This window comes from Oncorhynchus keta, unplaced genomic scaffold (assembly GCF_023373465.1).
Source record: "Oncorhynchus keta strain PuntledgeMale-10-30-2019 unplaced genomic scaffold, Oket_V2 Un_contig_8936_pilon_pilon, whole genome shotgun sequence".
NCBI lineage: Eukaryota > Metazoa > Chordata > Actinopteri > Salmoniformes > Salmonidae > Oncorhynchus > Oncorhynchus keta.
Window position 1 is genome coordinate 45,205 of NW_026290314.1, and position 27,713 is coordinate 72,917.

At 42.6% G+C, this 27,713-nt stretch overlaps 1 protein-coding gene across 1 annotated transcript; it reads left to right on the forward strand.

Moving 5' to 3' along the window:
* The first annotated feature begins 9,618 nt into the window (after positions 1 to 9,618).
* On the forward strand, positions 9,619 to 27,370 carry LOC118376239 (cytochrome P450 2K1). The gene is made up of 9 exons (XM_052512664.1): positions 9,619 to 9,886; positions 12,331 to 12,493; positions 13,899 to 14,048; positions 14,207 to 14,367; positions 18,984 to 19,163; positions 22,431 to 22,572; positions 24,312 to 24,496; positions 25,507 to 25,648; positions 25,759 to 27,370. Exons 1-9 carry the CDS (start codon positions 9,683 to 9,685, stop codon positions 25,944 to 25,946), a joined length of 1,515 nt encoding a protein of 504 aa, XP_052368624.1. The 5' UTR covers positions 9,619 to 9,682; the 3' UTR covers positions 25,947 to 27,370.
* The last annotated feature ends 343 nt before the right edge of the window (positions 27,371 to 27,713 follow it).

A 27,713-nucleotide genomic window follows, 5' to 3' on the forward strand; every position in this document is an offset into this window, starting at 1 on the left:
TAGAAACACCACACTCCCATTATACATAATCAATGATGAGGTATTTCTAATAATAAGCCAGCTGTTCTACAGATAAATAAAACTGGACCAGCTGGACTCAGCCAGTAGTACACTGTGGTCATATACTGTTAACCCCTGTATGCTTTGTTTGTGAATCAGAGCATGACCTGTGTGTATCCCCTCAGTAGTTACAACCCAGGTTTTCTCTGGTGATTTCAGAGGGGAAGGCACAGAAACCCTCAGTGGTTACAACCCAGGTTTTCTCTGGTGATTTCAGAGAACCTGTTCTTTCACTCCCATGAATGGAAAAGTAGGGGTTGGTCAAAGACATTCATATTACCAGGAAGCCTGAAGAAAAGTATTTTATAGGTGTGAGAAGGATTTGTGTCAGTTCTTTGTTCATGTTCACAATATGCTAACTGATTCTTCAGAAAGTGTGAAACACAATCAGACCTAAAAGACAATCGAGGTTAAACTGTATTCCTACCTCTTATTCAGTTTTGTGATTACGTTTAATCAGTCAATTCTCTGCTCAGTATAGACGGATTACAGTATGAGATAATGACAGACAATGACATCTACGTGATATCCATGTTCTACATTCTGTTGAGGCTGTTATGTTAAAATATTGTCAGCGTATACAGTGCCTTCGGAAAGTATTCAGACCCCTTGACTTTTTCCACATTTTCTTATGTTACGGCCTTATTCTAAAATGGATTTAAAAAATAATTACTCAGCAATCTACACACAATACCCCAGATGACAAAGCAAAAACAGGTTTTTAGAAATTTCTGCAAATGTATTAAAAATAACAGAAATACCTTATTTACATAGGTATTCAGATCCTTTGCTATGAGACTTGAAATTGAGATCAGGTGCATCCTGTTTCCATTGATCGTCCTTGAGAGGTTTCTACAACTTGATTGGAGTCCACCTGTGGTAGATTCAATTAATTGGACATGATTTGGAAAGGCATTTTCCTGTCCAACAGTTGACAGTGCATGTCAGAGCAAAAACCAAGACATGAGGTCGAAGGAATTGTCCGTAGAGCTCAAAGACAGGATTGTGTCGAGGCACAAATCTGGGGAATGGTACAAAAACATTTCTGCAGCTTTGAAGGTCCCGAAGAACACAGTGGCCTCCATCATTCTGAAATGGAAGAAGTTTGGAACCACCAACACTCTTCCTAGAGCTGGCCTCCCAGCCAAACTGAGCAATAGGGGAACAAGAGCCTTGGTTAGGGAGGTAACCAAAGACTAAAGACTCTCAGACCATGAGAAACAACCTCTCACTCAACGTCAACAAAACAAAGGAGATGATCGTGGACTTCAGCAAACGGCAGAGGGAGAATCCCCCTATCCACATCGACGGGACCGCAGTGGAGAAGGTGGAACGTTTTAAGTTCCTCTGCGTACACATCACGGATAAACTGAAATGGTCCATCCACACAGTTGACTACTTTCAAACGGTGAAAGCCCTCCATGATGCTGCACATGTTAAAACAGGCTATGGGCCAAGTGCCTCTCTCCATCTCAATTGGCCCTATGCATAATGCAGTTACACCTGAATAGATCCCACCCCCAGTCATGTCCCTCCCCCACATTCCTGTGTACCTGAGGGTGGGGCGTAGAGATCAATAAGGAAGTCCTCAGTGGCCCAATGTAGAACTTCTGTGAACACAGATTGACAAGATGCGTTATGTAGAAGATCTTCTCCTCCAGACTCCCAGCATGGTGACCCTGCTGGGGGCTGTACTTTTTCTGCCTCCTCTCCTCAGGTTCCAACTCTGAGGAACGGAGGAAGGAGCCTCCAGGACCCAGGCCTCTGCCCCTGCTTGGTAACATGCTCCAGCTGAATCTCAAGAGGCCCTACTGCACCCTTTGTGAGTTGAGGAGAATTCCTGAGTTGCTTTTAAAAAACTTTTTTTTTTTGCTAGTTTGTATTTCCTAAAATAGTTGTTAACTTGACCTGTGTGGCTATAAGCTCTATTTAGAGTTTCAACCAAAAGTTATAGTACAAATGTTTTGAGAATTTGAATAATTGCTCACCCTGAAATCTTAGCTTGGAACGCAGAAGAAGTACAGACTCACCTAAACAAACACATGAGTTAGCCAACTACTGTCATTCAAAGGTCTATTTGTAGGACTTTGACTGAAACTGAAATTTAATACATTTTCAACTTCCAAGAACACAGTTTGCTGGAGTCAATTCAAGTAGATTGCAAAAAAAAAAAATGTCAACAGTGTGACAGGTACCAGACCCGCGGTTGACACAAGCAAACAGGCAATTGTGCTGCCTTCAATATCATCTCCATTGTGTCCGGCAGCAGGTTTGAATACAATGACCCTCAGTTCCAAGGCATGGTGGACAGACAATGAGACCATAGACCTTACAGGCTCTGCACCTATTAAGGTACCGTCTACTTATTTAGTGCACTTTGTTTCTCAATCTTTTTTTCTCAGGAAACTAAGAGTCAGTTTACCAGATCCAGATCTGGAAAACTAATCCTATGGACGTCTTGGTGCAGAATGATATTTTATTTTATTTATTTCACCTTTATTTAACCAGGTAGGCTAGTTGAGAACAAGTTCTCATTTGCAACTGCGACCTGGCCAAGATAAAGCATAGCAGTGTGAACAGACAACACAGAGTTACACATGGAGTAAACAATTAACAAGTCAATAACACAGTAGAAACAAATGGGCAGTCTATATACAATGTGTGCAAAAGGCATGAGGAGGTAGGCGAATATGAGCTAATGCTTACCCTTTCTGTATCAGGAGATCGGTGTACTTTATGTTTCCCTGGCTGGGTCCATGGCTGAAAAACTAGGAACTTATGACTACGTGAATCAGGCCTTCATTGCTCCAAAGAAACCACTAGCAAAGGACACCAACCGATTTTTAAAAATGTAAATATGAACTTTATCAAACAAAACATACTTGTGTTGTGTTACATGAAGTCCTATGAGTGTCATCTGATGAAGATCATCAAAGGTTAGTGATTCATTTTATCTCTATTTGTGCTTTTTGTGAATCCTATCTTTGGCTGGAAAAATGGCTGTGTTTTTCTGTGGCTTGGTGGTGACCTACCATAATCGTTTGTGGTGCTTTCGCTGTAAAGCATTTTTGATATCAGACACTGTGGCTGGATTAACGAGAATTGTATTTTTAAAACGGTATAAGATACTTGTATGCTTGATGAATTTTAATTGAGATTTTTGTTGTTTTGAATTTGTCACCCTGCTCTTTCACTGGCTGTTGTCATATCGATCCCGTTAACGGGATTTCAGCCCTAAGAAGTTGTTTAACAAGTCACCTAATAAGTTGCATGGACTCCCTCTGTGTTTAACATGAGTTTTCAATGACTACCTCATCTCTGTACCCCAGACATACAATAATCTGTAAGGTCCTTCAATCGAGCAGTGAATTTTAAACACAGATTCAACCACAAAGACCAGGGAGGTTTTCCAATGCCTCACAGAGAAGGGCACCTATTGGTAGATGGGTAAAAAGCACCATGATGTTAGGAATTACACTTTGGATGTGTATCAATACACCCAGTAACAACAAAGATACACGCTTCCTTCCAAACTCAGTTGCCGGAGAGGAAGGAAACCACTCAGAGATTTCACCGTGAGGCCAATGGTGACTTTAAAACAGTTACAGAGTTTAATGACTGACTATGAGAAAACTAAGGATAATAATATAGTAGTTACTCCACAATACTAACCTAATTGACAGAGTGTAAAGAAGAACCTGTTCAGAATGAAAAATATTCCAAAACATACATCCTGTTTGCAACAAGGCACTAAAGTAATACTGCATGTTTGCGGCAAATCCAATACAACACATTACTGAGTACCACTCTCACTTTTCCACGGGCCATTAAGTTGTACAACTGACTAGGTATCCCCCTTTCCCCTTTCCTTTCCATATTTTCAAGCATAGTGGTGGCTGTATCATATTATGGGTATGCTTTTAATCGTTAAGGACTGGGGAGTAATTCAGGATAAAAAATAAACGGAATAGAACTAAGCAAAGTAGAAATCCTAAAGGAAAAACTGGTTCAATCTGCTTTCCACTTGACACTGGGAGATGAATTAACCTAAAACACAAGGCCAAATCTAAACTGGAGTTCCTTACCAAGAAGATAGTGAATGTTCATGTGGACGAATTACATTTTTGACTTATATCTACTTGAAAATCAATGACAAGACCTGAAAATGATTGTCTCGCAATGATCAACAACCAATTTGACATAGTTGAATAATGTTTCTTAAGAGTAATGTGTTAATGAGGCACAATCCAGGTGTGGAAAGCCCTTAGAGACTTACCCAGAAAGACTGACAGCTGTAATCGCTGCCAAAGATGCTTCTACAAAGTACTGACTCAGGGGTGTGAATAGTTAGAGCTGAAGTTTGCATACACTCAATTCGTTTTTGGTAGCATTGCCTTTAAATTGTTTAACTTGGGTCAAACGTTTTGGGTAGCCTTCCACAAGCTTCCCACAATAAGTTGGGTGAATTTTGGCCCATTCCTACTGACAGAGATGGTGTAACTGAGTCAAGGTTGTAGGCCTCCTGGCTCTCACACACTTTCAGTTCTGCCCACACATTTTCTATAGGATTGAGGTCAGGGCTTTGTGATGGCCACTCCAATACCTTGACTTTGTTGTCCTTAAGCCATTTTGCCACAACTTTGGAAGTATGCTTGGAGTCCTTTTCCATTTGGAAGACCCATTTGCGACCAAGCTTTAACTTCCTGCCTGACTGATGTCTTGAGATGTTGCTTCAATATATCCACATAATATCCTTTCCTCATGATGCCATCTATTATGTGAAGTCCACCAGTCCCTCCTGTAGCAAAGCACCCCCACAACATGATGCTGCCACCCCCGCTCTTCACGGTTGGGATGGTTTTCTTCGGCTTGCAAGTTTCCCCCTTTTTCCACCAAACATGACGATGTTCATTATGGCCAAACAGTTCTGTTTTTATTTAATCAGACCAGAGGACATTTCTACAAAAGTACAATCTTTGTCCCCATGTGCTGTTGCAAACCGTAGTCTGGCTTTTTCTATGGTGGTTTTGGAGCAGTGGCTTCTTCCTTGCTGAGCGGCCTTTCAGTTTATGCCAATATAGGACTCGTTTTACTGGGGATGTAGATACTTTTGTACCTGTTTCCTCCAGCATCTTTACAAGGTTCTCTGCTGTTGTTCTGGGATTGATTTTCACTTTTTGCACCAAAGTACCTTCATCTCTAGGAGACAGAACGCGCCTCCTTCCTGAGCGGTATGATGGCTGCGTGGTCCCATGGTGTTTATACTTGCGTACTATTGTTTGTACAGATGAATGTAGTAACTTCAGGCGTTTGGAAATTGCTCCCAATGATGAACCAGACTTGTGGAGGTCTACAATGGTTTTACTGAGGTCTTGGCTGATTTCTTTTAATTTTCCCATGATATCAAGCAAAGAGGCATTGACTTTGAAGGTAGGTCCTAGAAATACATCCACAGGTACACCTCCAATTGACTCAAATTATGTCCATTAGCCTATCAGAAGCTTCGAAAGCCATGACATCATTTTCTGGAATTGTGAAATAATCTGTCTGTAAACAATTGTTGGAAAAATTACTTGTGTCATGCACAAAGTAGATGTCCTAACCGATTTGCCAAAACTATAGTTTGTTAACAAGACATTTGTGGAGTGGTTGAATGTATGTAAATATGTGTATGTAAATTCGATATTTCTATATTCATTTTCAATCAATTTGAAACATTTCTCAAATCATTGTGAGGTATTGTGTGTCGATGGATCAGAAAAACATCTAATAAATGTTGAATTCAGGCACAACAAAATGTGGAATAAGTCAAGGGTATGAATACTTTCTGAAGGCACTGTATATATGTACAAATAAATAAAACTAAATGTTCTGATCTTTATTATATCTCTCAGATATAGGACAGATCCAGCTTAGACAGGGTTTAGATTGTTTAGTGCCAAAAATAAGGGGTTAAATACCTCTAAAATATATATAAATATATATACTCTACCGGTTTTAGAACCTACTCATTCCTACTCATTCAAGGGTTTTTCTTTATTTTGACTATTTTCTACATTGTAGAATACACATTAAGAGGGAATGAAAATCCACAAATGTACTTTAAAGAAGGCACACCTGTTATTTGAAAAGCATTCCAGGAAGGTGCAAAGCTGTCATCAAGGCAAAGGGTGGCTACTTTGAGGAATCTCAAATATAATTTATATTTTGATTTGTTTAACACTTTTTTGGTTACTACATGGTTCCATATGCGTTATTTCATAGTTTAAATCTCTTCACTATTATTTTACAAAGTAGAAAATTGTACAAAATAAAGAGAAGCCCTTGAATGAGTAGGTGTGTCCAAACTTTTGACCATTAGTGTATATGTTTTCCTGATCTTATATCTCTCAGATATAGGACAGACACTTCAGAACAAACTTCCTTTTGATTTTTGGGGGGACTATCTGTTGTTCCATGTTGTGAATCTGTTATTCAATGCATTTCTATGGGCTTATAGCAGTAAAGTCCACTAAAAAAAGGGGTCTTAAAATTCTAAATCAAATAGCTAAATGATCCTTGGTATGACATTCTTATATAATTCCATATGGCTTAGACCCCCCGGCTTAGGCAGGGCTTAGACTCTTATGGGTTAAATGCTGCAGTAATTTCACTCCTTTTAGTAGCTGATGTGTATAGTGTTGAGTCACAAGCATACATAGACACGCTGGCTTTACTCAGATGTGAATGCTCTGAGAGTCTAAACCTACCTAGCCAGTTTGAATATCAACCCACAGCAGACAATAAGTCAACTGAGAGCCTTTGAGATCAACCCCAGAAGCCTTTGCAAGGGTTAATTATATCTTTTGATATCTGTATGATCAAGGCATATGATAGAGGATTATCCTTGCTGTTAACCTACACTATATATAACATGACTGCTCCTGTAAGCACAAAGCCGTGAGCGAAAATACTGTTCCAAAAAGTAACACACCTCCTCTATGCCATTTCTTCTCCAACTTCCCCCTCTGCTCTTTTGGGACAAGTTGGCTATTCACTTGCTGGTTAACAGGGAGCTATGTAGGATTAAGAACGGTCAATGATCTCTGGGTCAGGTTCTACCAGACTTTACACCATATGTTAAATGACCCTGATTCATAACCCTCAGCAATCACACCTTTTTGACAGAAAGTAGCCTTTGTTTCAACTCTTGTGTGTTGTGCACTTTTGTGAGTTTGCAGAGTTTGGATGTAATCACCCAACCACGATGACAGCACATCGGAAGCCCATGATACAGGGGCAATTTATGAGGCAATATTGCAGAGGAGAGAGTTTGGGCCCAATGTGTATTTCCACACTGGTTAGACCAGGAGGGTAGGCAACTACATTCAGCCGCAGGAAGATTTTTTTCTTGAGCAGATAGTCATTGGGCCGGAACATAATTGTTATCATTTGTACATTGCAAATTGACAGCAAGTAAGCCCAAACAGATATTATATTTCACAATACCATACTAATTTCATACTTTGATTACATTGAGACAGACCACATACATGTAACTGCCAAAAATAATGGAAACACAAGTACATGAGGGATACAAAGTATATTGAAAGCAGGTGCTTTCACACAGGTGTGGTTCCTACCCTCCTTAATCAAGCAATTAACATCTCATCATACTTAGGGTCATGTAAAATCATGATTATACCCCTATAGGAAGACAATGCCCCTATCCACAATCAATGAATGGTTTGATGAGCATAAAAACAATGTAAACCCTATTCCATGTCTGTCTCAGTCACCAGATCTCAACCCAATTGAACACTTATGGGAGATTCTGGAGTGGCGCCTGGGACTGTTTTCCACAGCCATAAATAAAACAACAAATGATGGAATTTCTCATGGAAGAAAAGAGTTCCAGACACTTGTGAAATCTATGCCAAGGTGCATTGAAGCTGTTTTATCTCATCATGGCCCAACACTGTATTAAGACACTTTATGTTGGTGTTTCCTTTATTTTGGCAGTTACCTGGATGAACCTGTATATCTATTTTTGGGAGTATTTGCAAACAGATTTCCTAAACTTAAGTAATTTTGAGCTGAATTCCTTTGTCCAACAAAGATCTTATGTGGGTGTCAGTCACAATTTATTTATGAAAATGTTGTAATAGAGCAGTGATCCATTTGATAAAGGCAGATGTCAGAGGTGATGTGGCTGTAGGGCAGGGTAAACACATGGATACAGACCCATGTGTCTTTTTTTTCACAACCACAATCTCTCAAAAACTTGTCTGATTAGCTGTGTAAAGAAAACATTTATTTATATAGATTTGTGCGTACACCTTTAGGTTCCTAACCTAAATAATCTATAGTACTTCAAAAGCCAGAGATGTGGATCTGATTACAAATTAAATGACAAATCTACCTTTGTAGATTTGTCAGTAGCACCATGGGTAGTGAACCTCATTTGATCAATTTAAAGGAGAGATGAGAAATACTAACCCATCGAGAGTGGGAGGTTGGGGAAGCAGATCTCCACTCAAATCCTTGAAAATCTTAAAAAAGAAATGACAAAAACTTTTGGAGAGCAAATTAAATTGTGGGTGGACTTCTGGCTTAGACTACACATGATATACGAATATAGGACTATGATGAAAAAGCATATTTTTAATGTTGTATTTTAATGAAGTATCTGTATATGCAGGGCTAAAGTGACTTCTGTTAGTTATGCTTCCCTCTATTCAAGAAGAGGTTTTCAGATTTTTACAGAGATTGGAAATGTATTCTGTCTTTGGAATGTGTAAACTGCCCTTTGTAACCTCGTGGCAGAGGGATTATTGGGATCCAGCCTCACCTGTTCTTCCTCCCACTGCCCTTTGTAACCTCATGGCAGAGGGATTATTGGGATCCAGCCTCACCTGTTCTTCCTCCCACTGCCCTTTGTAACCTCATGGCAGAGGGATTATTGGGATCCAGCCTGACCTGTTCTTTCTCTCACTGTCTGCACTGAAGATAGTTTTACCAGACCATTTACCTGATCATCATGGACTCACACTAAACAAATAAAACATCAAATGTGGAACACCTTCAAGTGTCTAAAAAGTTATTATATATGATTGGAGATGTAAATATGTCAATCAGTAATTTATTATATTTTTTATATGATATTTATAGAGTTTTCAAAGTATATAGACAACAGAGGGGGATTTCTGAAGATCTTTAGTAACACAATCAAATCCCAAATATGATTAGATTTAACCTCATTCTATCTATGTAACCCTCACCATCCCTTTGGTGATGGAATAAAGTTTACATGTGTTAATCTGGTCTATCAGCCTAATTCCATTTCACCGGGCGTATAAATGCCTTTCGATGTATTACCTTTTTTGGAAAGACCAGGACACAAATCATATGGAGAGTTTGTCAATGACCTGCAGGTGAGATCATGTGAGTTTCACAATTATATGTAGACAGACCTGCTGGAGTTGCATTGTTTAGCTCCTCCTCTGAGGTTGTACCCTCCCTCTTCCCATCTTGCTCCAATAGGGTGGTGTGGGGAGGTTAAATAAATAGCATTCCTTGGAGATCTGTTGTCTGATCATTAGTGGACGGAGCCCAGTATAAGGTGTATGAGCTCAGTCTCAAGATGTCTCTTATAGAAGGTCTTCTACAGACATCAAGCACAGTGACCCTGCTGGGTACTGTGCTGTTTCTACTGGTCCTCTACCTCCGCTCCTCTGGTTCCAGCTCTGAGGAACGGGGGAAGGAGCCTCCAGGACCGAGGCCGCTGCCCCTGCTTGGTAACATGCTCCAGCTGGACCTCAAGAAGCCCTACTGCACTCTCTGCGAGGTAAGATGAAGTCATCCTTTGCTTTCAGAACAAAACATGTTGGTGTTGATTTGATCTGTGAGATTTGATCTGTTTTATCTCACTTACTGTATGTCATTTTTTTGCTATTTCACCAGGTTTGAAAAGTTCAGTAAGCAAACTGATGAATGAACTCTGGCACATTGTATATGCTTTTAGCTGGTTAATGTTGTTTAGTGTTCTATTCTGTAGTGTATTTCAATAGATATGTCCTGCCCAAGTAGCCTGGTCCCAGATCTGTTTTTTGTTGGGAACCAGGCTATGGACAAAATACTTTGTGACAGTGACCAATGTGTTGCAAGGAAAGAGATGAGATCACTTGAGAATATTGAATGTAAAGGGGATACCTGGTCATTTGTACAACTGAACTCATTCAACTGAAATGTGTCTTCCGCATTTAACACAACCCCTCTGAATCAGAGAGGTGCGGGGGGCTGACATAATCGACATCCACGTCTTCGGCTTCCGAGATGCACCCTAGAAATATCCCTTCAGGGATCTTGTTATAACAGACCTGGGTTCAAATACATAGTGTACTGAAGTATTTGACATTTTGTGTTTGAGTATTTAGTAATACACAGCAAAAACAACTGCATCAAATAAAAACAACAAGTAGTTGTAAATACATGCCACTTGTAACATAGGTGCAGTTAATGACCGGTGCAGTTAATGACCGGAGCAGTTAATGACCGGTGCAGTTAATGACCGGTGCAGTTAATGACCGGTGCAGTTAATGACCGGTGCAGTTAATGACCGGTGCAGTTAATGACCGGTGCAGTTAATGACCGGTGCAGTTAATGACCGGTGCAGTTAATGACCGGTGCAGTTAATGACCGGTGCAGTTAATGACCGGTGCAGTTAATGACCGGTGCAGTTAATGACCGGTGCAGTTAATGACCGGTGCAGTTAATGACCGGTGCAGTTAATGACCGGTGCAGTTAATGACCGGTGCAGTTAATGACCGGTGCAGTTAATGACCGGTGCAGTTAATGACCGGTGCAGTTAATGACCGGTGCAGTTAATGACCGGTGCAGTTAATGACCGGTGCAGTTAATGACCGGTGCAGTTAATGACGCAGTTAATGACCGGAGCAGTTAATGACCGGTGCAGTTAATGACCGGTGCAGTTAATGACCGGTGCAGTTAATGACCGGTGCAGTTAATGACCGGTGCAGTTAATGACCGGTGCAGTTAATGACCGGTGCAGTTAATGACCGGTGCAGTTAATGACCGGTGCAGTTAATGACCGGTGCAGTTAATGACCGGTGCAGTTAATGACCGGTGCAGTTAATGACTGGTGCAGTTAATGACTGGTGCAGTTAATGACTGGTGCAGTTAATGACCGGTGCAGATAATGACATGACCAGAACTCTGACATGGAAACAAACAATACTATCTGATGACTGATAACAAAAGAGTGCTTTTTAAAGGGTAAGTAATCAAGGGAGTAATGAAGTCCAGGTGTGACTGATGAGTCACAGGTGTGCATAATGATGGTTGCCAGGTGTGCATAATAATGGGTTGCCAGGTGTGCATAATGATGGGTTGCCAGGTGTGCATAAAGATGGTTGGCAGGTGTGCATAATGATGGTTGGCAGGTGTGCATAAAGATGGTTGGCAGGTGTGCATAATAATGGGTTGCCAGGTGTGCATAATGATGGTTGCCAGGTGTGCATAATGATGGGTTGCCAGGTGTGCATAATGATGGGTTGCCAGGTGTGCATAAAGATGGTTGCCAGGTGTGCATAATGATGGTTGGCAGGTGTGCATAAAGATGGTTGGCAGGTGTGCATAATGATGGTTGGCAGGTGTGCATAAAGATGGTTGGCAGGTGTGCATAATGATGGTTGGCAGGTGTGCATAATGATGGTTGGCAGGTGTGCATAATGATGGTTGGCAGGTGTGCATAATGATGGTTGGCAGGTGTGCATAATGATGGTTGGCAGGTGTGCATAAAGATGGTTGGCAGGTGTGCTAATGATGGTTGGCAGGTGTGCATAATGATGGTTGGCAGGTGTGCATAATGATGGGTTGCCAGGTGTGCATAAAGATGGTTGCCAGGTGTGCATAATGATGGTTGCCAGGTGTGCATAAAGATGGGTTGCCAGGTGTGCATAATAATGGGTTACCAGGACCAGTGGTTAGTAGACCGGTGACATTGGGAGTGGGAGCTTGACACCAATACTTTCCAAATGTATTTCCAATAAAAAACATTGTCTAAATATTAATTTTGTTAATAATTAAATTACATTGACTGGTATTTGAACGTAGGTCTGACATAAACTGTAAACCACTGTCTTCATGCTATTTCTTGACTGAAACATGTTAAACAAGCTGTATGTGATGTCCAGTTATGTGCTTAGTCATATAATATTATGAGACATAACTGAGTCTATGGTGTACTTTATGTATACTTTATCTGTCCAGCTCTCCAAGAAATATGGTTCCATCTTCACGGTTCACTTTGGACCCAAGAAAGTGGTTGTTCTGGCAGGATACAAGACGGTCAAGCAGGCGCTGGTCAACCAGGCAGAGGACTTTGGGGACAGGGACATCACTCCTGTGTTCTATGATTTCAACCAAGGACATGGTAATGATATTTTACTCTTCTGCTGGCCATGTCCCATTCTTAAAGGGATAGTTCACCCAAATGATAACCCGTCTTATTGATTTCCTTAATCTGAAGCAGTCTATGAACAAGCTTAAACAGTAATCCATGCGTTTGTTCTCCAATGTATGTGTTGGCCACAAATATGAGCATAGGATGAGTCAACAACATTGTGGGTATGAGTTAACAAATTATGAACTTTTAAAAGTGGGATTTTCACCTAACAGTTACTTTAAATAAACTTTATTGAGTTACACAATCAATTTCAGACACTTTGAGATGAGTTGGAAATTAAATGCATTACAATCTGATGAAAGTCTTATTCTAGCCTGGTGGAACAAGTCTGATTGCTGCATTCACCATTCTGTTTTACTGCATGTATCAGCCTGCCCTTTATCCAATAGTTTGGCTTTTGGGATAAGCCAGAAAATGTCTGGTCCAATCAGTGCCCTCGCAGAAACAATGGTTGGGTTTAGGACAACAACCAATGTTGCCAAATACTGTGCTTGAATTAGGCTGTCCTCTGGTTGGTTGAAAGTGATCCAATAGCTGACAAGTTCATTTGAGATAATACCACTCCTTTCTGACATTTGAGACTAGAATGGTGAATGTAAAGATCAGGCTAGAATGGTGAATGCAGAGATCAGGCTAGAATGGTGAATGCAGAGATCAGGCTAGAATGGTGAATGCAGAGATCAGGCTAGAATGGTGAATGCAGAGATCAGGCTAGAATGGTGAATGCAGAGATCAGGCTAGAATGGTGAATGCAGAGATCAGGCTAGAATGGTGAATGCAGAGATCAGGCTAGAATGGTGAATGCAGAGATCAGGCTAGAATGGTGAATGCAGAGATCAGGCTAGAATGGTGAATGCAGAGATCAGGCTAGAATGGTGAATGCAGAGATCAGGCTAGAATGGTGAATGCAGAGATCAGGCTAGAATGGTGAATGCAGAGATCAGGCTAGAATGGTGAATGCAGAGATCAGGCTAGAATGGTGAATGCAGAGATCAGGCAAGAATGGTGAATGCAGAGATCAGGCTAGAATGGTGAATGCAGAGATCAGGCTAGAATGGTGAATGCAGAGATCAGGCTAGAATGGTGAATGCAGAGATCAGGCTAGAATGGTGAATGCAGAGATCAGACTGTTTCCACAATTCATCAAATGTTCTTACTCTAATCTTCTGAAAATAATATAAATGTCTAAGATGTCTTAAATAGTTACAGATTATCCTGACCAGAAAATATAATTTGGCAGATTATATATATATATCTGTACCATATATATGGTACATATATGGTACATGCTCATTATGAAATGGCATATTATAATAATTTATTTATTATAATTACTTTGAATTGTCATGGAAACAAACTACGTTCTCTACAGGGATTCTGTTTGCCAATGGAGACTCATGGAAAGAGATGAGGCGCTTTGCCCTGACAAACCTTAGAGACTTTGGGATGGGCAAGAAAGGGAGTGAGGAGAAAATCTTAGAGGAAATCCCCTACCTGATTGAAATGTTGGAAAAACATGAGGGTAAGAGAGTCAGTATCTCTACACTAGTAGTTGCCTAGGCTTAATTTCCTGGTAAAAAATCAGGCTATTTTTAACCACATTATTAGTAAATAGCTAAGTGATTGTGTGGGTTCTGGAAAGCTTATTTTGTAATTAATTAGATGTTTTGTCTATTACAGGTAAGGCATTTGACACCACCCAGCCTGTGCTTTATGCCGTCTCCAACATAATCTCGGCCATTGTCTATGGCAGCAGGTTTGAATACACTGACCCACTATTCACAGGCATGGCGGACAGGGCCAAGGAGAGTGTTCACCTTACAGGTTCTGCATCAATTCAGGTAGTCTGCTTATTCAGAACATTTTGTTTTAAATGTATTTTTTAAATAAATGTCTGTTTCAGTGCAATCAATAAAACTAGGAAACAGACGCCTGTTATGAATTCTTGCAAATTAATGTACATACTCAGTTATACTTTACTTGATGTGCCAGTAAACTTATTATAAACCATTATTGTACAGTTTATAACCCATCACTAAGCTGCTTATACATCATTATATTCATGATGTATACGTATAACATATCAAATCAAATCCTCATAGCCCAGTCCAAGCTCTTTGTCCTGGCACACCAATGGTGGATCCAGCTTCCCCCTGAAGCTAGGACAGCAGAGTCCCTGCCCATCTTCCGAAAGCACCTGAAAATCCATCTCCTCAAAAAGTATCTTAAATAAACCCCTCCTCGCCCCCCCCCTCCTATGCCTGTGACATGACAAGCTATCTAAATGTCATGTGTCAATGTGCAGCGGTTAGGACGGAGTCAGGTGCAGGACACAGAACTGAGTAAAATACATTCTTTACTCTAAAAGAAGCAACAAAATATTTCAACATGGGGAAAACACAACAGCTCACAGAAGTCTTGAACACCAAACAAAGAACAAACACTCACAAAACCATGTGGGAAGCAGCGGGTTAAATAAATATAAACATAATGGGAACCAGGTGTGTTCAATCAAGACAAAACAAATGGAAAAAGAAACATAGATCGGTGGCAGCTAGAAAGCCGGTGACGACGAAGGCCGATCGCTGCCCGAACAAGGAGAGGCACCAACTTCGACGGAAGTTGTGACAGTACCCCCCCCTTGACACGCGGCTCCAGCAGCGCACCAACACCAGCCTCTTAGACGACCCAGAGGACGAGGTGCAGGGAGGTCTGGGTGGAGACGGTGACATTCCTGCAGTAAGGAAGGGTCCAGGATGTCCTCCACCGGCACCAAGCATCTCTCCTCCGGACCGTACCCCTCCCACTCCATGAGGTACTGAAGGCCCCTCGCCCGACGCCTTGAGTCCAAGCAGACTACCTCCCAGATACGCACCAGGTTGTAAGCGCTCCTGAGATCCAATTTGGTGAAGAAGCGCGCCCCATGCAATGACTCTGTCACACTGGCTATGAGAGGCAGTGGGTAACTATACTTCACCGTGATCTGATTTATACCTCTACAGTCAATGCAAGGGTGTAAACCTCCATCCTTCTTCTTCACAAAAAAAACCCTCAAGGAGGCAGGTGAAGTGGAAGGCCGAATGTATCCCTGACCCAGAGATTCGGAGACATATGTTTCCATAGCCGCCGTCTCCTCCTGTGACAGAGGATACACGTGACTCCTGGGAAGTGCTGCGTCTACCAGGAGATTTATCGCAGAATCCCCCTGTCGATGGGGGCGGTAGTTGAGTCGCCTTCTTTTTACAGAAGGTGAGAGCCAAATCGGCATATTCAGGAGGGATGTGCATGGTGGAGACCTGGTTTGGACTCTCCACCGTAGCTGCCCCTATGGAAACACCTACACACCTCCCTGAGCACTGATGTGACCATCCCTTGAGAGCCCTCTGTTGCCACGAAACAGTGGGGTCATGATAGGCCAACCAGGGAAGCCCCAACACCACAGGAAACGCAGGATAATCGATCAAGTAGAGACTAATTCTCCCCTAATGACCCTCATGCTTTATCATACATAGTAGAGCCGTGACCTCCCTAATCAGGCCCGACCCTAAAGGACGACTATCTAAGGCATGTACAGGGAAGGGAACATCATCAGGAACAATAGGGATCCCTAATCTAAGTGCAAATTGACGGTCAATAAAGTTCCCAGCTGCGCCTGAATCTACTAGCGCCTTATGCTGGGAATGCGGGGGAAACTCAGGAAATTCTATTCATACACACATGTGCGCAACAGGGAGCTCTGGGTGAGTCGGGTGCAGTGCCCTGCCTGCTACCTCGACTCCCTGGGGAACCTCCCCAGCACCGACCAGCAGTGTGCACTCTGCGGCCACAGGTGGTGCAGGAAACGGTCCCCCCTCCAGTCATCCTTAGAGCAGCAACTCCGAGCTCCATAGGTATAGGATCGGAGGTGCTGGGGGATGGAATGGACGGATCCCGATCCGAACGTCCGCGGGTGGCCAACAGGTTATCCAGCCGAATGGATAAATCCACCAGCTGGTCGAGGGTAAGGGTGGTATCCCTGCAGGCAAGCTCCCGACGAACATCCTCACGTAGACTACACCGGTATTAGTCGATCAGGGCCCTCTCATTCCATCCCGCACCAGCAGCCAGGGTCCTGAAGTCCAGTGCGAAGTCCTGTGTGCTCCTCATCACCTGTCTGAGATGGAACAAGCGTTCCCTGCCGCGCTCCCCTCAGGTGGATGATCGAAGACTGCCCGGAAGCGGCGGGTGAAATCCTCATAGCGGACCAACGCTGCATCTATTCCTCCCCATTCGGCATTGGCCCACTCAAGCGCTTTCACCGACAAACAGTAGATGATAGCGGACACGCTCTGGTGTCCCGAGGGAGCCGGGTGGACGGTCGCCAGGTAGAGCTCCAACTGGAGTAGGAACCCCTGGCACCAGGCAGCCGTCCCATCATATGCCCTCGGAAGCGAGAGCTGGGTCCAGGTGACGGAGGGGTGGACAGCGGTGTGGGTTGGGGTGAAGTTGATTGGGGTGTGGGAAAACCTCCTCTCTCCCATCGCTCCATGGTGTGCAGCACGCGATCCATGGCTGTGCCAAGATTTTGGAGCATTGTCGCGTGCTGCTGGACGTGTTCCTCCACTGGTAATGGAGGACTGGGTGAACCTGCTGACTCCATAAGGGGGTGTGTTTCTGTCATGTGTCAATGTGCAGCGGTTAGGACGGAGTCATGCGCAGGACACAGAACTGAGTAAAAGACGTACTTTACTCGAAAAGAAACAACAAAATATTTTCACGTAGGGAAAACACACCAGCTCACAGAAGTTTTGAACACTAAACAAACAACAAACACGCACAAAACCATGTGGGAAGCAGAGGGTTAAATAGGGAATAAATATTAACGTAATGGGAACCAGGTGTGTACAATCAAGACAAAACAAATGGAAAAAGAAACATAGATTGGTGGCAGCTAGAAAGCCGGGGACAATGACCGCCGAACGCCGCCCGAACAAGGAGAGGCACCAACTTTGGCGGAAGTCGTGACACTAAGATGAATGCACTAACTGTGAATCGTTCTGGATAAGAGCGTCTGCTAAATGGCTAAAATATTTTATTAATTATATCATTGTAATTATTTTATATAATATGGTTAAATAATCACTAGTGATGGGCACCGATATTCAAAATTATATCAATTTTTTGTGATTCCATATCGTATCGGTTTGCATAAAATATTTTTTAACTGTGTATGTTCACTTATCTGTTCACTTCCATGGCTCTTTGAAGTTCAGACAACTGTTAGCAGATTGTCCTTTGGGCCAGGCTGTCACGCCTTGGTCTTAGTATTTTGTATTTTCATTAATTATTTGGTCAGGCCAGGGTGTGACATGGGTTTATTTTGTTGTATTTCGTATTGGGGTTTTGTAGTTATTGGGATTGCGGCTGAGTAGGGGTGTTGTATAGGCTTGGCTGCCTGAGGCGGTTCTCAATCAGTCAGGTGATTCTCGTTGTCTCTGATTGGGAACCGTATTTAGGTAGCCGGGGTTTCACTGTGTATTTCGTGGGTGATTGTTCCTGTCTCTGTGTAGTGTTCACCAGATAGGCTGTAATTAGTTTTCACGTTCTGTTTGTTGTTTTGTAGTTGTATAGTTATTTCATGTATCGCTTTTTTCATTAAAGACCTGAGTAACCACCACGCTGCATTTCGGTCCGACTCTCTTTCGACAAACGAAGAACGCCGTTACACAGGCGTGAATATTCTGTTATTATAATATTGTATTCATACTGGTTAGTTAGGGAGGCCTATATTATAGGACCATCAACAGGCAATTAATTAAATATGCTAAATTGAGAGCCTGTGGGGTCTGTTTGAGGGTTTTGTGTATGCAGGAAAAGTAATGTGTTCTTTTTACAGAATACTTGTCACGATTCCACCGATGTCGGCTCCTCTCCTTGTTCGTTCGGCGATCGACGTCACCGGCTTTCTCGCCATCGCCGCTCCATTTTTCATATTTCCATTTGTTTTGTCTTGTTCCATACACACCTGGTTTTCATTCTCTAATCACAAAGCATGTATTTAGTCCTCTGTTCCCCTCTGTGTGAAATTGATTTTATGTTATGTGGGTGTTGTTACACGCCATACGTTTTGTCTATGTTCCGTGTTTGGGCACATTTATGTACTTTTGTACTTTCGTTGGACCGGAATAAAAGTGTGCCTGTTCACTACACTCTGCTCTCCTGCACCTTACTTCACCTCCAGTACACACCCTTAACAATAGTAAAAATAATAAACCGACATTACAATATGCCTTGCTCATATCGATATCAAATAATATTGAATATCACTATTGGTGCTCACAACTAATAATTACATATTTATGCATATGTGTATCACATTTGAATTTATGCATTTAATAATCTAATCATAGTTGTGGTGTGTTATGTTATAATTAATATAATATTGTTTTTTGCGTATTCTACCTGAATCTCTGTGTAGATGTACAACATGTTTCCCTGGTTGGGTCCGTGGATAAACAACCTGACACGTCTGAAAAGGAATATTGCTGATATGAAGATGGAGGTGACAGAGCTGGCGAGGGGCCTGAAGGAGACTCTGAACCCTCATATGTGTAGAGGCTTTGTGGACTCGTTCCTCGTCCGAAAGCAGACCCTGGAGGTATGAAGACTTCATGCAGAATCTGCATCTCACTCATTCATAACAAAGTGTTGCATTAATATTGCTCAGTATGACTATACAGAATAGAATTAATCAATAAGGTCAGAGGGGGGGTGGTATCTAGTCAATTTACCACAGCAAAGGCACTGCATGATGCGAAGTGCAGTGCCTGTATACAGTCCTTGTTTATTGGCCATATTCCACAAAACCCAGAGGTGCCTTGCTGGTGTTATAAACTTGATACCAACATAATTAGAACAGTAAATAAGTAATTTTGCGCCACACTAGTGGTATATTGTCTAAGTTACCAAGACATTCGGATAATCAGTATCCAGGAACAAAACTGCCGGGTTTATAGTACTTATTACACCACCTTGTGGTTCACTTTACTGCTGAAAAACACAACTAACTTCAGTTGTCCAACACTAACATCCCACTGGGCACAGACGTCAATTCAACATCTATTCGATGTTGATTCAACATAATTTATTTTAAATGACGTATATGACTGAATGCCAGCTGAGGGAGGATCTAACCAGTTCTCTGTATCAGTAGAATCACATGTAAACTCAGACTCAAACACTAAAACAGTTCCTCAAGCTGATTTAAAAGAATGTGTTGATTATCTGTTTTGTTTACTTTTTTGTTGTTTTCCATATTATTTCTATCTCTGATAAGCTACACAGGAAAGGGCTAAAAATAGCCCATATTAATATAAGCTACACAGAACAGGGCTCCGGGCAGCCGAGCGGAAATGGAGGAAAACTCGCCTCCCTGCGGACCTGGCATCCTTTCGCTCCCTCCTCTCTACATTTTCCTCTTCTGTCTCTGCTGCTAAAGCCACTTTCTACCACTCTAAATTCCAAGCTTCTGCCTCTAACCCTAGGAAGCTCTTTGCCACCTTCTCCTCCCTCCTGAATCCTCCTCCCCCCCCCCTCCTCCCTCTCTGCAGATGACTTTGTCAACCATTTTGAAAAGAAGGTCGACGACATCCGATCCTCGTTTGCTAAGTCAAACGACACCGCTGGTTCTGCTCACACTGCCCTACCCTGTGCTCTGACCTCTTTCTCCCCTCTCTCTCCAGATGAAATCTCGCGTCTTGTGACGGCCGGCCGCCCAACAACCTGCCCGCTTGACCCTATCCTCTCTTCTCCAGACCATTTCCGGAGACCTTCTCCCTTACCTCACCTCGCTCATCAACTCATCCCTGACCGCTGGCTACGTCCCTTCCGTCTTCAAGAGAGCGAGAGTTGCACCCCTTCTGAAAAAACCTACACTCGATCCCTCCGATGTCAACAACTACAGACCAGTATCCCTTCTTTCTTTTCTCTCCAAAACTCTTGAACGTGCCGTCCTTGGCCAGCTCTCCCGCTATCTCTCTCAGAATGACCTTCTTGATCCAAATCAGTCAGGTTTCAAGACTAGTCATTCAACTGAGACTGCTCTTCTCCGTATCACGGAGGCGCTCCGCACCGCTAAAGCTAACTCTCTCTCCTCTGCTCTCATCCTTCTAGACCTATCGGCTGCCTTCGATACTGTGAACCATCAGATCCTCCTCTCCACCCTCTCCGAGTTGGGCATCTCCGGCGTGGCCCACGCTTGGATTGCGTCCTACCTGACAGGTCGCTCCTACCAGGTGGCGTGGCGAGAATCTGTCTCCTCACCACGCGCTCTCACCACTGGTGTCCCCCAGGGCTCTGTTCTAGGCCCTCTCCTATTCTCGCTATACACCAAGTCACTTGGCTCTGTCATAACCTCACATGGTCTCTCCTATCATTGCTATGCAGACGACACACAATTAATCTTCTCCTTTCCCCCTTCTGATGACCAGGTGGCGAATCGCATCTCTGCATGTCTGGCAGACATATCAGTGTGGATGACGGATCACCACCTCAAGCTGAACCTCGGCAAGACGGAGCTGCTCTTCCTCCCGGGAAGGACTGCCCGTTCCATGATCTCGCCATCACGGTTGACAACTCCATTGTGTCCTCCTCCCAGAGCGCTAAGAACCTTGGCGTGATCCTGGACAACACCCTGTCGTTCTCAACTAACATCAAGGCGGTGGCCCGTTCCTGTAGGTTCATGCTCTACAACATCCGCAGAGTACGACCCTGCCTCACACAGGAAGCGGCGCAGGTCCTAATCCAGGCACTTGTCATCTCCCGTCTGGATTACTGCAACTCGCTGTTGGCTGGGCTCCCTGCCTGTGCCATTAAACCCCTACAACTCATCCAGAACGCCGCAGCCCGTCTGGTGTTCAACCTTCCCAAGTTCTCTCACGTCACCCCGCTCCTCCGCTCTCTCCACTGGCTTCCAGTTGAAGCTCGCATCCGCTACAAGACCATGGTGCTTGCCTACGGAGCTGTGAGGGGAACGGCACCTCAGTACCTCCAGGCTCTGATCAGGCCCTACACCCAAACGAGGGCACTGCGTTCATCCACCTCTGGCCTGCTCGCCTCCCTACCACTGAGGAAGTACAGTTCCCGCTCAGCCCAGTCAAAACTGTTCGCTGCTCTGGCCCCCCAATGGTGGAACAAACTCCCTCACGACACCAGGACAGCGGAGTCAATCACCACCTTCCGGAGACACCTGAAACCCCACCTCTTTAAGGAATACCTAGGATAGGATAAGTAATCCTTCTCACCCCCCCCCCCCCTTTTAAGATTTAGATGTACTATGGTAAAGTGACTGTTCCACTGGATGTCATAAGGTGAATGCACCAATTTGTAAGTCGCTCTGGATAAGAGCGTCTGCTAAATGACTTAAATGTAAATGTAATATGTAGCCTTAGAAATAAGGTTAATACAATGGTGTGGCTGTTACTTGGTGTTATTTTAGATTGTAAACGCTCATAGTCAGAACATATTGATTCAATGATTGTAAAGATGAGGAGAGGACTTTGTGATAAATCGATGCTCTGCTTTTTTTAATCAAATGTATTTATAAAGCTCTTCTTTCATCAGCTGATGTCACAAAGTGCTGTAAAGAAACCCAGCCTAAATCCCCAAACAGCAAACAATGCAGGTGTAGAAGCACCACTCTCCACAAAGCAAGCTCTAGTTTGATCTTATCTTAATTATTGTCCAGTCAAAAGAAGGAGCAACTTAATCTGCCCAGAACAGCATGACACATGTATCTCTTCATTGTAATCAGAGGGCTAATATCAATACATTTACATTTACCATGCATGTCAGTTTCTCTTGGCTCAGAGTTGAGGAAAGACTGACTGTACATAACTCATGTCATCTGAGGGTTTGTTTCTGTTAGGAATCTGGCAATATGGATTCTTTCTACCATGACGACAACCTGGTATTTAGTGTTGGTAACCTGTTTGCTGCTGGTACCGACACCACCGGGACAACCCTGCGCTGGGGTCTGCTGCTAATGGCCAAGTACCCCCATATACAGGGTAAGAATAGATATAAACACAAACACATGCACACACATCACAGGAGGCTGCTGAGGGGAGGACGGCTGGTGGTATCAAAAATATGGAAACCATGTGTTCGATTCCATTCCAGCCATTATTATGAGCCCGTCCTCCCGAATTAAGGTGCCACCTGTGACACACAGACATGAAACAGTAAAGCACTCATGGTGTTACAAGTTATAAACATTGGCAAAGGGCCAAATTGAATAATATATTATGAAACTAGACAGGGATGGCTTGGTTAATGAAGGTTAAACGTTAACTGAGGAACATCTTCCTCAGAACAGCCTCAATTTGTTGGAGCATGGACTCTAGAAGGTGTCGAAAGCATTCCATAGAGATGCTGGCCCATGTTGAATCCAATGCTTTCCACAGTTGTGTCAAGTTGGCTGGATATTCTTTGGATGGTGGACCATTCTTGATACACACAGGAAACTGTTGAGTGTGAAAAACCCAGCTGCGTTGCAGTTCTTGACACATACGATGCGCTTGGCACCTTCACTATACCCCATTCAAAGGCACTTAAATACTTTATCTTGCCCATTCAACCTCTGAATGGAACGCATACACAATCCATGTCGCAAGACCCACTGGTTGACGCTTATTTATAAAACCCTCACTCCCCCCTATCTGAGATATCTACTGCAGCCCTCATCCTCCACATACAACACCCATTCTGCCAGTCACATTCTGTTAAAGGTCCCCAAAGCGCACACATCCCTGGGTCGCTTGTCTTTTCAGTTCGCTGCAGCTAGTGACTGGAACTGTAACGGTTCTCCTCCTCGTCATCTGAAGAGGAGTAGCAAGGATCGGACCAATGCGCAGCGTGGTAAGTGTCCATATTTTTAATAAAGAAATAGAACACAGAACAAGAACAACAAAGTGAACTAACGAAACCGAAACAGTTCTGTCTGGTGCAGATACAAACACTCAACAGAAAACAATCACCCACAACTCAAAGGTGAAACCAGGCTGCCTAAGTATGGTTCTCAATCAAGGACAACAATTGACAGCTGCCTCTGATTGAAAACCACACCAGGCCAAAAACAGAAATCCCAAATTATAGAAAAAAGAACATAGACTGCACACCCCAACTCACGCCCTGACCATACTAAAACAAAGACAAAACAAAGGAACTAAGGTCAGAATGTGACAGGAACGAGCTGCAACAAACACTCAAACTGGACAGTTTTATCTCAATCTCTTCATTCAAAGACTCAATCATGGACAGTCTTACTGCCAGTGGCTGCTTTGCGTGATGTATTGTTCTCTACCTTCCCCTTTGTGCTATTGTCTGTGTCCAATAATGTTAGTACCATGTTATGTGCTGCTACCAGGCTGTGTTGTCTTAGGTCTCTCTTTATGTAGTGTTGTGTTCTCTCGTCGTGGTGTGTGTTGTCCTATATTTATATTTGACTCATTTTTAATCCAGTCCCTGTCCCTTCAGGAGGCCTTTTGATAGGCCGTCATTGTAAATAAGAATTTGTTCTTAACTGACTTGCCTAGTTAAATAATGTCTCCATTGTCTCAAGGCTTAAAAATCCTTTGTTAACCTGTCATTTACACTGATTGAAGTGGATTTAACAAGAGACAGTAAGAGATCATAGCTTTCACCTGGTCAGTCTGTCATGGAAAGAAGAGCAGGTGTTTTTAAAGTTTTGTATTCTCAGTGTACATTTCATTGTATTAACTCCAACCCTCCCTCCTTTCTGTCTCAGACCAGGTCCAGGAGGAGATCAGCAGGGTCATAGGAAGTCGTCAGCCCTTGGTAGAGGACAGGAAGAACCTTCCCTACACTGATGCAGTGATCCATGAGACCCAGAGACTGGCCAACATTGCACCCATGTCCATCCCTCACACCACCAGCCGAGATGTCACCTTCCAGGGATATTTCATCAAAAAGGTCAGATACCTGGATATCCAAATCTCTTTGTTTATTTTGTGACCAACTTCAAATTGTCTTTTTTCTTGAAGGGAAGTTACAGATTCAAAAACAATAAAAGAAATGCATATAAATAGAAGCCCAATCCATTCCCCCCTTCAGTCCCTATCCAACCCTGCATCCTCCTTCACCACCTGGAAACCATGTCTCCCACCCACCTGTATAAATTGATGGTTGGGATTACAGGATGCCAAGGTCATATTTTTCTATTGTAACATGTGAGCTGGGAGTCGTGAAGCAAGTTCAGGGAGTTAATCAATAAACTAAACATAATACAAAACGAGAACAAACAATACACAGACATGAAACACAAACAACGCCTGGGAAGGAACCAAAGGGAGTAATATATGGAAGGTAATCAGGCAGGTGATGGTGTCCAGGTGAGTCTGAGGTGCTGGTGCGCGTAATGATGGTGACAGGTGTGTGTATATAATAATGAGCAGCCTGGTGACCTAGTGCGCCAGAGAGGGAGTATACGTGACATCTATATTCTGTTCCAGTTAAATGATTGTTCAGATTGAATTAGATCTGTGGACCATACTGTTTAAATGGCTAGCTCAGAATATGAGCTTTCCAAAAGTTGTTTATATATTATAGAGATCAGTCCATTTGGGAGCCCAGATAGTGTATTTATAAATCTATCACTGGAAGGTTTGGTAGTTGGGTTTCCCAAGGGACTCTGTAGACCAGCATAGCTGACTTTAGTAGTAAATATAGAAAAAAGGAGTTGTATGAATCTTTCAAATCTTGGAATGTTCTCAAACCATTTCTGTCCATGATATCGGTAAGGATTCCACATTTGGGGGATGCAAAAAGACGGCATCCAGATCACAACACATTATTGTGAAATATTGGAGTATGGGCATGCCATAAGTGTATTTCTGCCTGAAGTTGCAATCCATTCCTATTAAACAACGTTTCATCACTTTTACTCTGAAAATAAGGGGTCCTATGCTTCACCCTTACTGCAGGGGACGTCTGTGATTCCTCTACTGACGTCGGTCCTACAGGATGATAGCGAATGGGAGAGCCCCAACACCTTTAACCCCTCACACTTTCTGGATGAGCAGGGAGGATTTGTCAAGAGGGACGCCTTCATGGCCTTTTCTGCAGGTAGATTAACTTCATTATAAAACACAATTTCATTGCAAGAAGTAGAACAATTCTGGTAGCCTTTTGGAGAGACTTCATGCTATTTTCTGTATCTTTGGTCTCTCTCGCAGGTCGTAGGGTGTGTCTGGGCGAGGGTCTGGCCAGGATGGAGCTCTTCCTCTTCTTCACCTCCCTCCTGCAGCGCTTTCGTTTCTCTCCTCCTCCTGGAGTAACAGAGGATGATCTGGATCTCACACCTTTACTGGGGTTCACCCTCAACCCTTCACCTCACCAGCTGTGTGCTGTGAACCGGGTCTGAGATTTTAACATGAAAATATTGGTGGAACAAACTCAATCAAAAAAGCTAATATGCATCGAAACCCATTAAATGCACCATCATAATAACCAATCCCAGAAATTAGTTTGCGTGACACACAAACATTATTATATTTTGTTTGATCGGTGCATAGGCTGATTCCAATATCCTTTTAGATTTAATTGCAAAGGAGGACCACAGTAGTTGAACATACTTCATAGAGTAAAGTACTTTTTTTTTTCAATTTAAAGTTTTATTAAGTTTTCTTGTTTTTCAATCAACCAACAAAACACATTCCACATTCACAGATGTGACAGGCTTTCAAAAAAATAAAAAGTCAAAAAATAATACATTTGAAAAAATAAAAATACAATTAAAATGAATGATAAAGTCAAATAAAAGCATTTATTTTTCTTAATCTATATATTTTCCTTGGTACATATACATACATAAATACATACATACATACGTACATACATACACACATATACATACACACACACATACGCACACGTACTCAAAAACAAAAAACAAAAAAACAACAACAACATATACACACTTGCAGCAGCACTATCAAGGTTCTTATCAGCTATTTCAAGCATTCGCTGAGACGACGGGACAATAATTCGTTTTTAGGTTTTACAGTACCTTACACAACATGTATCTGCGCATTTCCCTAGTCACCCCGTTCACTCTGTCCAGTTTGAAATATAGTTGAATAGTGGAGACCAGAGTCTATCAAACTTGGGCTGTCTCTTGTGGAGGTCATAAGTGAGCTTTTCAAGAGGAGTAAAGTCAACAACTGGTCAATCCACATTTTAAATGTGGGGGGGGTATTAGAGGCCCACAATAGAAGAATACATTTCTTAGCAAAGTATGTAATCGTCATAAGCAAATTTTCTCTGTCAGGATCAAGAACAAAGTCCTGCTGGGCATTAAGAAGATAGATACACGGGGTCATATCAAACTGTACCTCTAGTATTTTCTGTGCAGCAGTATATACAGATTGCCAGAATCTGGCAATCTCCCTACAGCTCCAAAATACATGCATATAGGTTCCGCTTTCAGAGGTACATCTTTTACAGTTAGGAAACATATCTGTTTTCATTCTATGGAGTCTCAAAGGAGTATCATAAAATTTGTACAAAAATGTGTAATTAGATTCTTTCATTTTTACACTGGTAGAGGAGCAGTATACCCTGTCGCAAACCTCCGCCCATAACTCATCACTGATAGTCAGACCAAGGTCCTTTTCCCAGATTATTTTCAAAGGAGTAAAGGAGGAGCTTCCTTTCTCAGAAAGGAGTCTATAGATGTAAGATATTTTGCCTTTAATGGATTGTGCTGTGACAAGAAGGGTTTCAACTGAGTTCTAAACCTCCTCTTGGAGGTAAATGAGGGAATTACATGTCTAATTTGAAGATATTTTTTAAAAAAATGGGATCTTGGCACATCGAATTCACTGCAGAGCTCTTGAAAGGATTTCAGTGTAGTGGTTTTCTGATGAAATAGGTCTGAAAAGGTCCTGATTCCTAGAGTATGCCAAAGATTAAAGTTGGCATCCCTCAGGGCTTTTGGCAAGTCTGGGTTGCCTACTATAGGCAAGTGAGAACATATTTGGGAGGAAATGCCCAGGTATTTCTTACAGTCCCTCCACGCTAGTAGGGTGCTGTAAATCGCAAAGGTTTTGGCTATGTTGCCCACTTCACTAAAGTTATTAATGAATATAATTGAGCTTAAGGGCAATGAACCACAGGATTGGGCTTCTAT

Coding starts and splice junctions, on each gene's coding strand:
- LOC118376239 (XM_052512664.1), top strand. CDS start 9,683: ATGTCTCTTATAGAAGGTCTTCTACAGACATCAAGCACAGTGACCCTG. Junction 12,494..13,898: donor TGATTTCAACCAAGGACATG/GTAATGATATTT, acceptor CGTTCTCTACAG/GGATTCTGTTTGCCAATGGA. Junction 24,497..25,506: donor AGGGATATTTCATCAAAAAG/GTCAGATACCTG, acceptor CCCTTACTGCAG/GGGACGTCTGTGATTCCTCT.